The following is a 13,804-nucleotide window of genomic DNA, read 5'->3' as shown; positions in this document are numbered from 1 at the left end:
GGCAGCTAGAGTGCGAGCAGAGACCAAATAAAAAAGGCAGCTAGAGTGCGAGCAGACACCAAATAAAAAAGGAAGGTATGGTGCGAGCAGACACCAAATAAATAAGGAAGGTATGGTGCGAGGAGAAACCAAAGAAAAAAGGAAGCCATGGTGCGAGCAGACACCAAATAAAAAAGGAAGGTATGGTGTGAGGAGAAACCAAATAAAAAAGACAGCTATGGTGTGAGCAGACACCAAATAAAAAAGGAAGGTATGGTGCGAGCAGAGACCAAATAAAAAAGGCAGCTACGGTGCAAGCAGAGACCAAATAAAGGAAGCTATGGTGCGAGCAGACACCAATTAAAAAAGCAAGCTACGATCTGAGTAGAGACCAAATAAAAAAGGCAGCTCTGATGCAAGCAGAGACCAAGATTATAGAGATTAATAGTGTTAATTAATTAATTAATTAATTGGCTCCTTCTATACATATTCTTAAAGCTGCAACGTAATAAGAGGCAGGGCTGGCCAACTGAGAATTCTGGAAAATGCCAGATGGGCTGCACCGGACCGCAACACTTTCAACACGATCGGCACCATTAGGATTATTTGGAAAAACGTGTCACGCTAGGTATGGGGAAGTACCAAGCACATGGCGAAAGGGAGAGAAGGGGAAACCCTGTGTCTAGAGAAAGGGAAGATAGCGACCCTTGACCAAACCTACTACTTGTTCCTGGGGTTCCTCACCAATCTAGATAGGTTCTACACCGATGCGCCTAGCCGGATACATGACCTTAGATATCTGTAGTGCTGGCCCTGAATACGGAACAGATGGGATGAGCTCTTCATCAACACCACTAACCACTATAGATGACACCAGGGGGACACACAAGGGGAAAAGTATGAACAACTTATCTGCAGATGACAGACATAGAAGTTCAGCAAAGCTTTCTGCAATGATACCATAGAGGAGTACAAGCCGCCTGCTTGTAACCAAGGCCTGAATGAACTCAAGAATATCATCAGCACTAGTCCAAAGGAAGGAAAGGGTATCAAAACACCAAGGGAATACTGATGATCAGTAGCTGGGTGGAGGTTGAGCTCCCGCTGGGTTCAAAAGGGAGAGAGATGAATTCAGCAGGAAAGCTACCTATACCAACGAATATCGACAGCAGGAAAAATGGAAAGTCATTCTGCACAGCCAAACGTTGTGACCTTCTACGGCCAGAAACCACATGACTATCTGTAACACGTCACACACTCGTGACAAAACTGTAGCTGAGCAGAGATCTACCCACAGCTTAGTCAGGCAGGCTCCAGACAACTTCCTGCCTGCAGGAGGCTGGCACAACAGGGAAAATGTCAGGCGGAACGATGACATCCCATTATTGTGCCATCTGTGCCAGCCCACAGACTGCAGAGGAGGAGCAACTCACACCTCGGCATGGAAGGTCAGGATTCCTTTATTTTATTCTTTAAATAATTACAGGAGGATTATATTATTACTAATAAGTGGCTTGTTAGGCAGTGGCATACCTTGAGCTTGTGGAGCCCAATGCGACATTATCAAATGGAAGGGAGGCACACTGGGGGAACATTATGAAAAAAAGGGAGGCTCACTGGGGGAACCTTATCAAAAGTAAGGGAGGCACGCTGGGGGAACATTATCAAAAGGAAGGGAAGCACACTTAAGGAACATTATGAAAAAAAAGGGAGGCTCACTGGGGGAACATTATCAAAAGGAAGGGAGGCACACTGGGGAAAATTATCAAAAGGAAAGAAGGCAAACTGACAGGAACATTATTAAAAGGATGGGAGGCACACTGGGGGACATTATCAAAAGAAAGCGAGGCACACTGACGGGGACATTAATAAAAGGAAGGGAAGCACACTGAGGGGGACATTATCAAAAGGTTGGGAGGTACACTGACAGGGACATTATCAAAAGAAAAGGAGGAACACTGAAGGGGACATTAATAAAATGAAGGGAAGCACACTAGGGTAACAATTTTAAAAGGAATGGAAGCACACTGAGGGGGACATTATCAAAAGGAAGGGTGGCACACTGAGGGGGAAATTATCAAAGGAAGGGAAGCACACTGAGGGGGACATTATCAAAAGGAAGGGTGGCACACTGAGGGGTAATTATCAAAGGAAGGGTGGCACACTGAGGGGGAAATTATCAAAGGAAGGGTGGCACACTGAGGGGGACATTATTAAAAGGAAGGGATGCACACTGGTGGGGGGTATTATCAAAAGGAAGGGTGGCACACTGAGGGGGAAATTATCAAAGGAAGGGAAGCACACTGAGGGGGACATTATCAAAGGAAGGGAAGCACACTGAGGGGGACATTATCGAAGGAAGGGAAGCACACTGAGGGGGACATTATCAAAAGGAAGGGTGGCACACTGAGGGGGAAATTATCAAAGGAAGGGAAGCACACTGAGGGGGACATTATCAAAAGGAAGGGTGGCACATTGAGGGGGAAATTATCAAAGGAAGGGAAGCACACTGAGGGGGACATTATCAAAAGGAAGGGTGGCACATTGAGGGGGAAATTATCAAAAGGAAGGGAAGCACACTGAGGGGGACATTATTAAAAGGAAGCAAGGCACACTGAGGGACAATGAAAGTTATTATTAATAAGAGAACAAAGGAGGTATGATTAATTATTACTTGGAGTCACAGAAGGATATTATTATTATTGTGAGGCACCCTAGGGTCTCATTTTAGGTTTTATTATTGCCTCTGTCGTGCCCTTTAAAAAGTAATGATGACTGCTGGGTATCTAATCCAAAATAATGGCACATTTGTGCTATCCTGTAGGTTCATACTCACCTAATTTGAGTGAAAAAATTCCTCTTCCCTACTGCACAGAGTCGGCGTCATTGCCGTACCCATGCTGTATTGTATTGCTACACACAGGTTGGAATCCTATAGGCCATATAGGTTATTCTCTGATGACACATTCCCTTTAACAGTGATATATATATATACACACATATACTGTATATATACCCAGTATGTATATATATATATATATATATATATATATATATATATATATATATATATATATATACGGTATGTTCCACATAATAAATTACTTTTTGGGCCATAGTAAAACCTTACGTATGCTTTGGAATGAAAGAGTGCACAATTATTTTACAAAAAAATTAACCGTCGTCCCCATTACATTGTATCGGCCACTTATGGGCATTATTCCATAGAAAAGACTGGTTTCTTCACTCTCCGCTCTCGCTTATAACATGAACTGCAAACTCATTAATGCCCTGGTGAATACTGAACAAATGTAAATGAAACCACTTTTATACACAGCAAAAAGGTTACTGCAATCCAACGTTCTTATAATTGTACTTAGCTGTAATCTGTACCAGACGACCCAAAGGAGATAATGAACTCATTTTTTTTTTTAAATCCTAATATAATTATTGAATAACTCGCTCTGTACGTCTATTATTTCCATATATTGTGGTGAATAATACATAGATATGTCTGGGTCCAGGGTAAAGGTCTCAAGTATCAGACAGCTGTGTAGAAGCATTAAATTCCCCTTCCTACACACACAGAGGAAAGCCGTGTCATGGGCAGAACCAATCATTATGATACGGCAGCTTATCAATTTCCTATGAACTAGTGATATTAATTAGGTATTAGGAGCTACATGCAAGGTGTAACTAATGAACCATAAAATAAGAGGATGTAACCTATTGACTTACTAGGAGCCACTGCTTCCAAGGAGACATGAGGCACTTAGCACCTACTGACTCTTTTTGTCACAAGACGCTGAAAATAGAACGCAGCATGGGGGAGGATGTATAGATGATGAAAATATTCATTATCTGCCCTCAATAGGTTCAATGAGACCACAGGAAAAAAAAATCTGCACTCATACTGGAAGAACAATTATCATCAAGCATCAATGATCACTACCAAGCTTGTGGTCTACACCGCCAAGCTTGAGGTCTACACTGCCAAGCTTGAGGTCTACATTGCCAAGCTTGTGGTCTACACTGCCAAGCTTGTGGTCTACACTGCCAAGCTTGTGGTCTACACCGCCAAGCTTGTGGTCTACACTGCCAAGCTTGTGGTCTACACTACCAAACTTGTGGTCTATACTGCCAAGCTTGTGGTCTACACTGCTAAGATTGTGGTCTACACTGCCAAGCTTGTGGTCTACACCACTAAGCTTGTGGTCTACACTGCCAAGCTTGTGGTCTACACTGCCAAGCTTGTGGTCTACACTACCAAGCTTGTGGTCTATACTGCCAAGCTTGTGGTCTACACTGCTAAGCTTGTGGTCTACACTGCCAAGCTTGTGGTCTACACTGCCAAGCTTGTGGTCTACACTACCAAGCTTGTGGTCTACACTGCCAAGCTTGTGGTCTACACTACCAAGCTTGTGGTCTATACTGCCAAGCTTGTGGTCTACACTGCTAAGCTTGTGGTCTATACTGCCAAGCTTGTGGTCTACACTGCTAAACTTGTGGTCTACACTGCCAAGCTTGTGGTCTACACTGCCAAGCTTGTGGTCTACACTACCAAACTTGTGGTCTATACTGCCAAGCTTGTGGTCTACACTGCTAAGATTGTGGTCTACACTGCCAAGCTTGTGGTCTACACCACTAAGCTTGTGGTCTACACTGCCAAGCTTGTGGTCTACACTGCCAAGCTTGTGGTCTACACTACCAAGCTTGTGGTCTATACTGCCAAGCTTGTGGTCTACACTGCTAAGCTTGTGGTCTACACTGCCAAGCTTGTGGTCTACACTGCCAAGCTTGTGGTCTACACTACCAAGCTTGTGGTCTACACTGCCAAGCTTGTGGTCTACACTACCAAGCTTGTGGTCTATACTGCCAAGCTTGTGGTCTACACTGCTAAGCTTGTGGTCTATACTGCCAAGCTTGTGGTCTACACTGCTAAACTTGTGGTCTACACTGCCAAGCTTGTGGTCTACACTGCCAAGCTTGTGGTCTACACTGCCAAACTTGTTGTCTACTCTCCCAGTAACATATTTAGCTGAATGAGGGCCATCCTTATGGGTGTACAACCATATGTGTGAAGGATCACCATTGGCACCTGGAGCCCCATCATTTCTTTGGTGCAAACGTATGGTGCCTATTGTGCACCATAAGTTTGGCTACCTGGCAGTGTTTACTTGGGCACTTTATGACTTTATTATTTAGGTACTATATTACATGGGGTGCATCAATAGAAGGTACTGTGCGAGGCCAGCCTTTGTGCATGGCATGAATGAAGACTATAGGGGTCTTACCACTACTTTTATGACATATACATAACAAGGGGATAAATGTATGCTCATTGGGTGTTCAACTATTAAGATGCCACAGATCCATAGAACTTGGGTCCCAAAGTGTCCTGTGTGATTGAAGCGGTAGTGCTTATGTATGACCACTAGAGATGTGCGACCCAGTGGAAGTTCAGTTCGGTGGGTTCAGCAGGACTTTAGATAAAGTTCAGACCTGAACCCCAATGGAAGTCACTAATTGAGCAGTTCGGATCTCCACCCACATGCAGCTATCCATAAACAGAGCACTTCCGAGAGGGGGGAGGGGCTTTCCATTTTTTTCATTGGTGCACACTATATCTGATCATGCTGCTGTTACCCCCAGTGCAAACCACTCAAAAACTGCAAGTGGCTCACACTGGGCTGAGCACCGAGCGTATTCAAGCATAGCGCTGCTCGCACAAATGGTTTGCATACTTAAAGCACCCGATCTCTGAACCCGACCTCTGTTTTTTTTGTAAAGTCTGTGTTTGGTATGAACACTGAACACTGAACCTCAGGTTCGCTCATCTCTAATGACAACAGCTCCATTCACTTCCATTGAACTGGTGGAACAGCTACCCTTGCTAGTCCCATAGAAGTGACTTTGGGATCCTCATTCTTGGATCCCTAACAAACATGTATTATAATCACCTATTCAATGGATAGATTATACATTTATTTACTGGTTAGCTATCTTAAAATGGTAATTATACTTTTAAGTAACTATTCAGAATGAGCTGTCATTTGCTTTTATATGAGCAATAACACCATTTTAGAACCATCGTTACTCGAATTCTTAAAATTCACTAAATTTCCCCTTTCTAGGCACTAAGGGGTACTTTGCACGCTGCGACATTGCTACTGTGATATTGTTAGGGTCAAATCGAAAGTGACGCACATCCGGCGCTGGTAACGACGGCGCAACGTGTAAAGCCTAGATGCGCCAATAAACGATCGCAAAAGCGTTGAAAATCGGTGATCTGTGTAGTGTCGGTCATTTTCATAATGTCGCACCAATTATAGATACGATGTTGTTCCTCATTCCTGCGGCAGCACACATCGCTGTGTGTGAAGCCGCAGGAGCGAGGAACATCTACCTGCCTCCACCGGCTATGCGTAAAAAAGGAGGTGGGCGGGATATTTACGTCCCGCTCATCTCAGCCCCTCCACTTCTATTGACCGCCTGCCGTGTGACGTCGCTGTGGTGCCGCACGACCCGCCCCCTTAGGAAGGAGGCGGGTCGCCGTCCAGAGTGACATCGCACGGCAGGTATGTGCGTGTGAAGCTGCCGTAGTGATAATGTTCGCTACGGCAGCTATCACAAGATATCGCATGTGCGACGGGGGCGGGTACTATCGCTCTCGGCATCACTAGCCAATGCTAGTGATGTCGCAAGGTGCAAAGTACCCCTAACTCTTAATTTGCACTTGACTCTGAGCTGGTGGGAATAAACTAGATGCTATATCATCTCCTTTACACAGCACAGCACACAGGGATGGATTCCTGCTCTTCATTCTCTAGTTAGCTCAAATTGAGAAGCTGCAGCAAAGTAGAAGACGTTATACAGCAATACTGAGCAGTGTAGATGGAATCTAGGCCTAGAGTGAGACAAAAGACTTGTTTGAAAGCTCTTTCTGTGCCAGCCTCTGCTTCTCACTCCTCCCCTCCCACTGCAATAGGAGGTGTCTCCTGACCCCTCACTGAGCAGTATGTATTTCTGTGACCAAGGCAAATTTGAGCTCCTTTTTTCAGAGCGGATGGTAGGTTCAACTAGAAGGGGAAGGAGAATTTCTTAAATTCGATTTTACTATTTATTAACTCAAAGGTTGTTGAGTTCTTAAAATACAATGCATCCTTGGAATAAATCCAAGATCTACTGTCTGGTTGTGAGATACAACTTCTACCTCCAAACAAGCGGAATACACAGCATTTTGATGAGTTTTTGGAGTGATAAGGGCCCATATATTCTTGCATAGGGGCCATTTTCTGTTTGTTTCCACCATGGCATGCACTGAATGCATTTAGCTAGTATTCTGCGCCACTGCAGATGTAAAAACATTTTGCGGTAGAGAGTGAAATGGTCATGTAGGTATCTCATGTGACAACTGTCACTGCCAATGTCGAATATTTGCACTTCACATTCATGGGAAATTTTTACATAAGGATAGCTATTTTTTTAATTTCGTAAATGATAGTTTTTGCCTTTTTTGTTTATTCTTCTATAAAATAGTCAAATGCTGTAATATATTAGAAAAATATACTTTACACCAAGGGCTTAAATATTTTTAGCTCGGTGAAACCATTCGGTGGTGGAGAACAGGACAGCAGACATTAGGGAGGAGTGATTAGGTGAGGTAATAGACTGTGCCTATTTTATACTAATATATCCAGATATCTCGCATTGTTTGTTAATGCATCTGAATGAGCTCATGTTGAGCAGCGTCGTCTACTCCAAGGTGGAATGGAGCCGAGAAGCCATCATAGGTTTGTGTTCAGCTGAATGCTCTGCTGATTTGATTACAGCTGCACTTCTATATCCTGGAGAAATCCCCAGTGACACCATCAATGGTAATACACTGGCAAAGGAGCAAGACGGGTCTGAAAAGCCCCAGATCTGAAATCCAAGCAATTCTCTAACGTCGAATCATGTGTTCATTATAGGAGTCATATTATGCATTAGCTATTAATGAACAGTGTTGAGTCTAGCTACAACACATGGACTCGAATGCTTCACAAGGGGCACCATGAGTGTGCAAAGAGCAATGTATTACATTCTTAAACATTCTGGAAATTGCAATATATCATATACAGCATGCCATGTAGTACTAAGACCTCAAATGTTACAAATAGTGTATTGTTCTCGTCAATAATGCACATACAATACAAGAAACTACTGTGGCTAATTAAGACCCTTGAAATGGTACAGGAATCAAAAGTTAGATTGCCCATATGTCATGGTCTTCTCTTTTTGAGATTGGACTCTTGCTTATCATCTGAGGCCATAAACATTAAACTTGTGTTTTTCTTTTGGCAGGTATAGGGTTTATGTCAGTTCTTCTTGATAGGGGCAAGCTCATTAACTCTGCCCAGGTGTTTTCCCTGATGACCACTTCTGGCCTGGTTAAAAACTTTCTGCTCCTAGCAGAGGGTGCCAATTAATTAGGTTAGTCTGGAGCTAGGCCTAGAGCTGTGAGGGCGTGATTTTTGCTGCTACTGTCGTTGTCTGGGGTGTTGTGTGAAAGTAGCCAGTTTTATCACTTTCTCCTTTCTTTTGTTAACCCTCCCAGTTCACCTTTTGTAGTTCCCTGGTGTAGGTTTAAGGTGTGCATGAGTTTTGTTTTTACCCCTGTCTGTATTTGTTGGTGGGGTTTTTTTTCTTCTGTCCTTGCCCTTCCCCTTGGGTGGTGGGTTGTGGGAGGAGGTCTTACAATCAGGGCTGAAGACAGGAGATAGGGTGACGCTGGGGGCCTAGAACTCACTACCTTCAAGCGTACCTCTGGATTGAGGGAAAGCCTAGGGTACACTTAGTCTGAGGGCCAGTGCAGGGGCTCCTCTCCAGTCATTGCCCTTTCTGTCAATCCTGTGACACCATACCATAGGGGCCAACACTATGGAATTTTCCAGGAAACAGTCCAAGCAAATCTGCACATGTCTTGATCCAAACAGAGGCAGGCTTTATAAAAACCCTGCCTAAAAGTGGACAATCCTGCTCATTCGGGGACTTGGCAGGTGCTCCTGGTGGGGATATTTAATATCCCTGTCTTATTAATAGAGCTGTTGGTAAATATACCATACTATTTACATGAATTTCATTAGGATTGGCCAACCATATAATCTGTATTGGAGTCTCCTGACTTTCCCTGAAGCCGGGAAAAAGAAGGATTGAGCATGTAGGATTTCAATGTATGCAATCTTTCTTTTTTCTCTTGGGAGATTAGCTTCAACCAGATGAGGCCCTATCCCCAACAAATTCATATCAATTGGAGGTGGATTTGCAGTATCCAGCAGCAGCCACTATCAGAAGATGGAGCAGTGCCTGAGCTGAGCATTTCCGGCTGTCTGCTGCCGCCACCGTGACTGATAACAGCTGATCAGCGGGGGTGTGGGTTGTCGGACCCCGGCCGATCAGACATTGATGACCTATCCTGAGGATTGGCCATCAGTGTAAAAGTAGTGGACAACCCCTTTAAGTTAGGAGTTGAATTACACTTTTTTCTGGTGTGATATTGCATCTATGTGTTATCTGAGTCAAGGTAACCATTGCTAGATCTGCAACTCTACTTAATAATTTATTTAGGACTCAATGGACCCTCTGCCACCTATAAAGGAACAGTATTAAATGGTTGGGGTAGAAAATCTGTATTGGGGCCCATAAACCTTTATTCTACAACTCCTATGGCTGAATCATATAATCTGCTAAATGATTTAACAGAGACCATATTTCATTATAGACAATAATCCTTACCTATTAATATATGTTGAGGGTCACTTTTTACTCCAATTCCAGCACTTGTGCTTGCAGCAACCTCAACCTTGTATTGTATCCCGGGAAAAAGGCCTCCGATCACCACCGAACGAATGGCCGCATCGACCGTCTTGTTGATGTGGAACCGGGTCTCGTTGCCTAGACACCAAATCTGTAAAATAATAATTATATCATATTTTTATAGTAAATATGTAGATATCACAATTTATACACTATTTATTAATGATCCGCAATGATGTATTCGCAACAACTCCAGAGGGCTGATACATAGGAGATATCTGAGATGATGGGGCTTTTACTGAAGGAAAATGCTTTTTCCAATGTACTCCAGATTTCTAACATATAAAAACACTTTAGCCCAGCGCTGAAAACTGAAATGGCTGAAGAGAAAAAAAAAGATATTTATTTGATCTAAAATGGCTACTAAAACCCCCATATGTTTTCCATCTGTCGACTGAAGTATATCCTTTAATTGCTTCTTATAACCAGTAAGGTTTTCCTTCTGTTGAGACGCTGCACTAGAAGTAATATGGAAGGACGATGTGTAATATGTGGTGTCAGAAGAAAACATGCCCGGGGAAAACTCTCTTTTCAGCTCACATCATTAAATGTGAATCTATTGACGATGTCCACATTATTCTGGTCACATAAAGCATGTCGGTAAGGGGGTCACGGCTCAGAACTTGCGTTAGTATGGGGTCCAGGTGCAGGTAGGACAGCTATATCTCATTTTTTTTTTTTGGATCGTTAATAATAGCAAGGAAACTTAATGTTATCCAAATAATAGACATTGTTTTTTTATCCTGTAAAAGTTTTATTCGCTCCACCACAGGAATGTGTGAAGGTTAATGGGAAGCTGTCATTAGGATTTTCCAATATAGAGTATGTGCCCCCAAACTGCTTTTATTATACTCACCTATGGGGCGGTCCGGTCCAATGGGCATCTCTGGTCTTGATCTGGTGCCTCCTCTCATCTTACGATTGCCATCCTCCTACTCTTTAAGGCCCCGTCACACTAAGCAACATCGCTAGCAACATCGCTGCTAACGAACAACTTTTGTGACGTTGCTAGCGATGTTGCTGTGTGTGACATCCAGCAACAACCTGGCCCCTGCTGTGAGGTCGTTGGTTGTTCCTGAATGTCCTGGGCCATTTTTTAGTTGTTGCTGTCCCGCTGTGAAGCACAGATCGCTGTGTGTGACAGCGAGACAGCAACAACTAAATGTGCAGACAGCAGGAGCCGGCTTCTGCGGAGGCTGGTAACCAATGTAAACATCGGGTAACCAAGAAGCCCTGTCCTTGGTTACCCGATATTTACCTTTGTTACCAGCCTCCGCCGCTCTCACTGTCAGTGCCGGCTCCTGCTCTGTGCACATGTAGCTGCAGCACACATCGGGTTAATTAACCCGATGTGTGCTGTAGCTAGGAGGGCAGGGAGCCAGCGCTAAGCATTGTGCGCTGCTCCCTGCTCTGTGCACATTTAGCTGCAGCACACATCAGGTTAATTAACCCGATGTGTGCTGTAACTAGGAGAGCAGGGAGCCAGCGCTAAGCGGTGTGCGCTGCTCCCTGCTCTGTGCACATTTAGCTGCAGCACACATCAGGTTAATTAACCCGATGTGTGCTGTAACTAGGAGAGCAGGGAGCCAGCGCTAAGCGGTGTGCGCTGCTCCCTGCTCTGTGCACATTTAGCTGCAGCACACATCAGGTTAATTAACCCGATGTGTGCTGTAACTAGGAGAGCAGGGAGCCAGCGCTAAGCGGTGTGCGCTGCTCCCTGCTCTGTGCACATGTAGCTGCAGCACACATCGAGTAATTAACCCGATGTGTGCTGTAACTAGGAGAGCAGGGAGCCAGCGCTCAGTGTGCGCTGCTCCCTACTCTCTGCACGTGTAGCTCCGTGCGGTGGTAACCAAGGTAAATATCGGGTTGGTTACCCGATATTTACCTTAGTTACCAAGCGCAGCATCTTCCACGCGGCGCTGGGGGCTTGTCACTGGTTGCTGGTGAGCTCACCAGCAACTCGTGTAGCCACGCTCCAGCGATCCCTGCCAGGTCAGGTTGCTGGTGGGATCGCTGGAGCGTCGCAGTGTGACATCTCACCAGCAACCTCCTAGCAACTTACCAGCGATCCCTATCGTTGTTGGGATCGCTGGTAAGTTGCTTAGTGTGACGGTACCTTTAGACTCGAAACCCTGTGCTGTCCCTTATCTCAGATGTAAGCTGTCTGGTAGCCAAGTCCGAGCCCCCAGCGTGACCCTGACTCCTGTCTGAGCACTGCTCTTACTCCCCCCACCCCAGGAGCCGGCCGGAAACCCAGTAACAAAATCCCCACAGAAAAGACACGGACAAGGGAGGATGAAATCTCCTCCACACTGCACTCAAACACAAAGGGGAGACAATATTTGAACAGGGGAATAAAGAAATAGGTAGATAATAAGCTCACAACAGGTGAACATTCATATCACGCAAAACAGCAACTGTAGTTCCCCATGAATGGAATAACCACTAAGACCGGGATCGCTGGAGCTAAGCTGAAGCTATGTTCGGCGATCTGCTACTACACTTCTCAGTCTTAAATAGGAAGAGACCAGCTGTGTATTGTAATTAGCAACCTGACTCTCTGAAGAGTTGCACACTGCTCCAAAAAAGGATTAACTCCTGCATGGCTGGGAGCAGTAAAACAACTCAGCAAAGCTGAGCACTTAAGAGAAACCAGGTTGCCTGTTGGATTCTGAAATGTGAACAGAGTCCGATGCCGTAGAATTAATCTGCATGTGCGGATCCGGACAGGGCATGACACCTTGTATCTTTTTTTTCTACTCTAAACAAGCTCAACTTTTCCAACCACAGGACAGACTTGTACGTAATTTTCGAAGTGGTAAACCCCTTTAAGATTCCTAAACAACAAATCTAATGTAAATGATCATTCTCCTAAGGGGTACTTTGCACACTGCGACATCGCAGGCTGATGCTGCGATGCCGAGCGCGATAGTACCCGCCCCCGTCGCACCAGCGATTTCCTTGTGATAGCTGCCGTAGCGAACATTATCGCTACGGCAGCTTCACATGGACTCACCTGTCCTGCGACAATTGCTCTGGCCGGCGACCCGCCTCCTTGTTAAGGGGGCGGGTCGTGCTGTGTCATAGCGACGTCACACGCCAGGCGGCCAATCGGAGCGGAGGGGCGGAGATGAGTGGGATGTAAACATCCCGCCCATCTCCTTCCTTCCGCATATCCTACGGAAGCCGCAGTGACGCCGGTAGGAGATGTTCCTCGCTCCTGCGGCTTCACACACAGCGATGTGTGCTGCCGCAGGAGCGAGGAACAACATCGGACTGTCGCGTCAGCGTAATCATGGATTACGCCGACGCTGCACCGATGATACGATTACGACGCTTTTGCGCTCGTTAATCGTATCATCGAGCCTTTACACACTACGATGTCGCATGTGATGCCGGAAGTGCGTCATTTTCAATTTGACCCCACCGACATCGCACCTGCGATGTCGTAGTGTGCAAGGCCCGCCTTACACATTATATGACAATCGGCAAAATCTATAAATTGCAGCCGCGGGTGTGATTTCGGCTTTATCTCGGTTGATAATAATCTCCATCCTTCTGACTGCTATCAGCGTTATGAAGAAGTTAATCATATGTTAATCTGCCTTAAACCTAATATGAAGAATGTAAAATGCTGCGACCATCAAGATGAATTTATGAAATCGCTAAGTATTGAGAGAGGTAAAGCCGAGGTTAATATCTGCATGGGGGTTAATAAATCTTGACGTAATATTGATCTTGCCAAATAAAGACACATGATGACTATGTATTTTAGGATCTTACATTTGCACAGAGGATAATCCCTGGGAACATGTCAAATTCACTGAAGATGGTAATAATGGGCTTGTTGGGCTCAGATGGAAGATGAAAATGATATTGCTTTCCAAAATATATTGAGCAAGCAACGTAATAAATAAAGGAATAAATTCCACATTATATTTGTATTATATTTTATTTTTTAGATATT

The 13,804-nt window shown here is 44.7% G+C and overlaps 1 protein-coding gene across 7 annotated transcripts in view; it reads right to left on the bottom strand.

Moving 5' to 3' along the window:
- The window catches only part of ROBO2 (roundabout guidance receptor 2), a 1,624,265-nt gene that overhangs the window by 93,770 nt on the left and 1,516,691 nt on the right, over positions 1-13,804 (bottom strand). For all 7 annotated transcript variants that reach the window (XM_075335083.1, XM_075335084.1, XM_075335077.1 and 4 more), the window contains exon 16: positions 9,754-9,925. In XM_075335083.1, the coding sequence (XP_075191198.1) occupies positions 9,754-9,925 (172 nt within the window). The remainder of the gene's footprint in view (positions 1-9,753; positions 9,926-13,804) is intronic.

This window comes from Anomaloglossus baeobatrachus, chromosome 2, assembly GCF_048569485.1.
Source record: "Anomaloglossus baeobatrachus isolate aAnoBae1 chromosome 2, aAnoBae1.hap1, whole genome shotgun sequence".
NCBI lineage: Eukaryota > Metazoa > Chordata > Amphibia > Anura > Aromobatidae > Anomaloglossus > Anomaloglossus baeobatrachus.
This window is presented reverse-complemented; position numbering and strand designations above follow the sequence as displayed.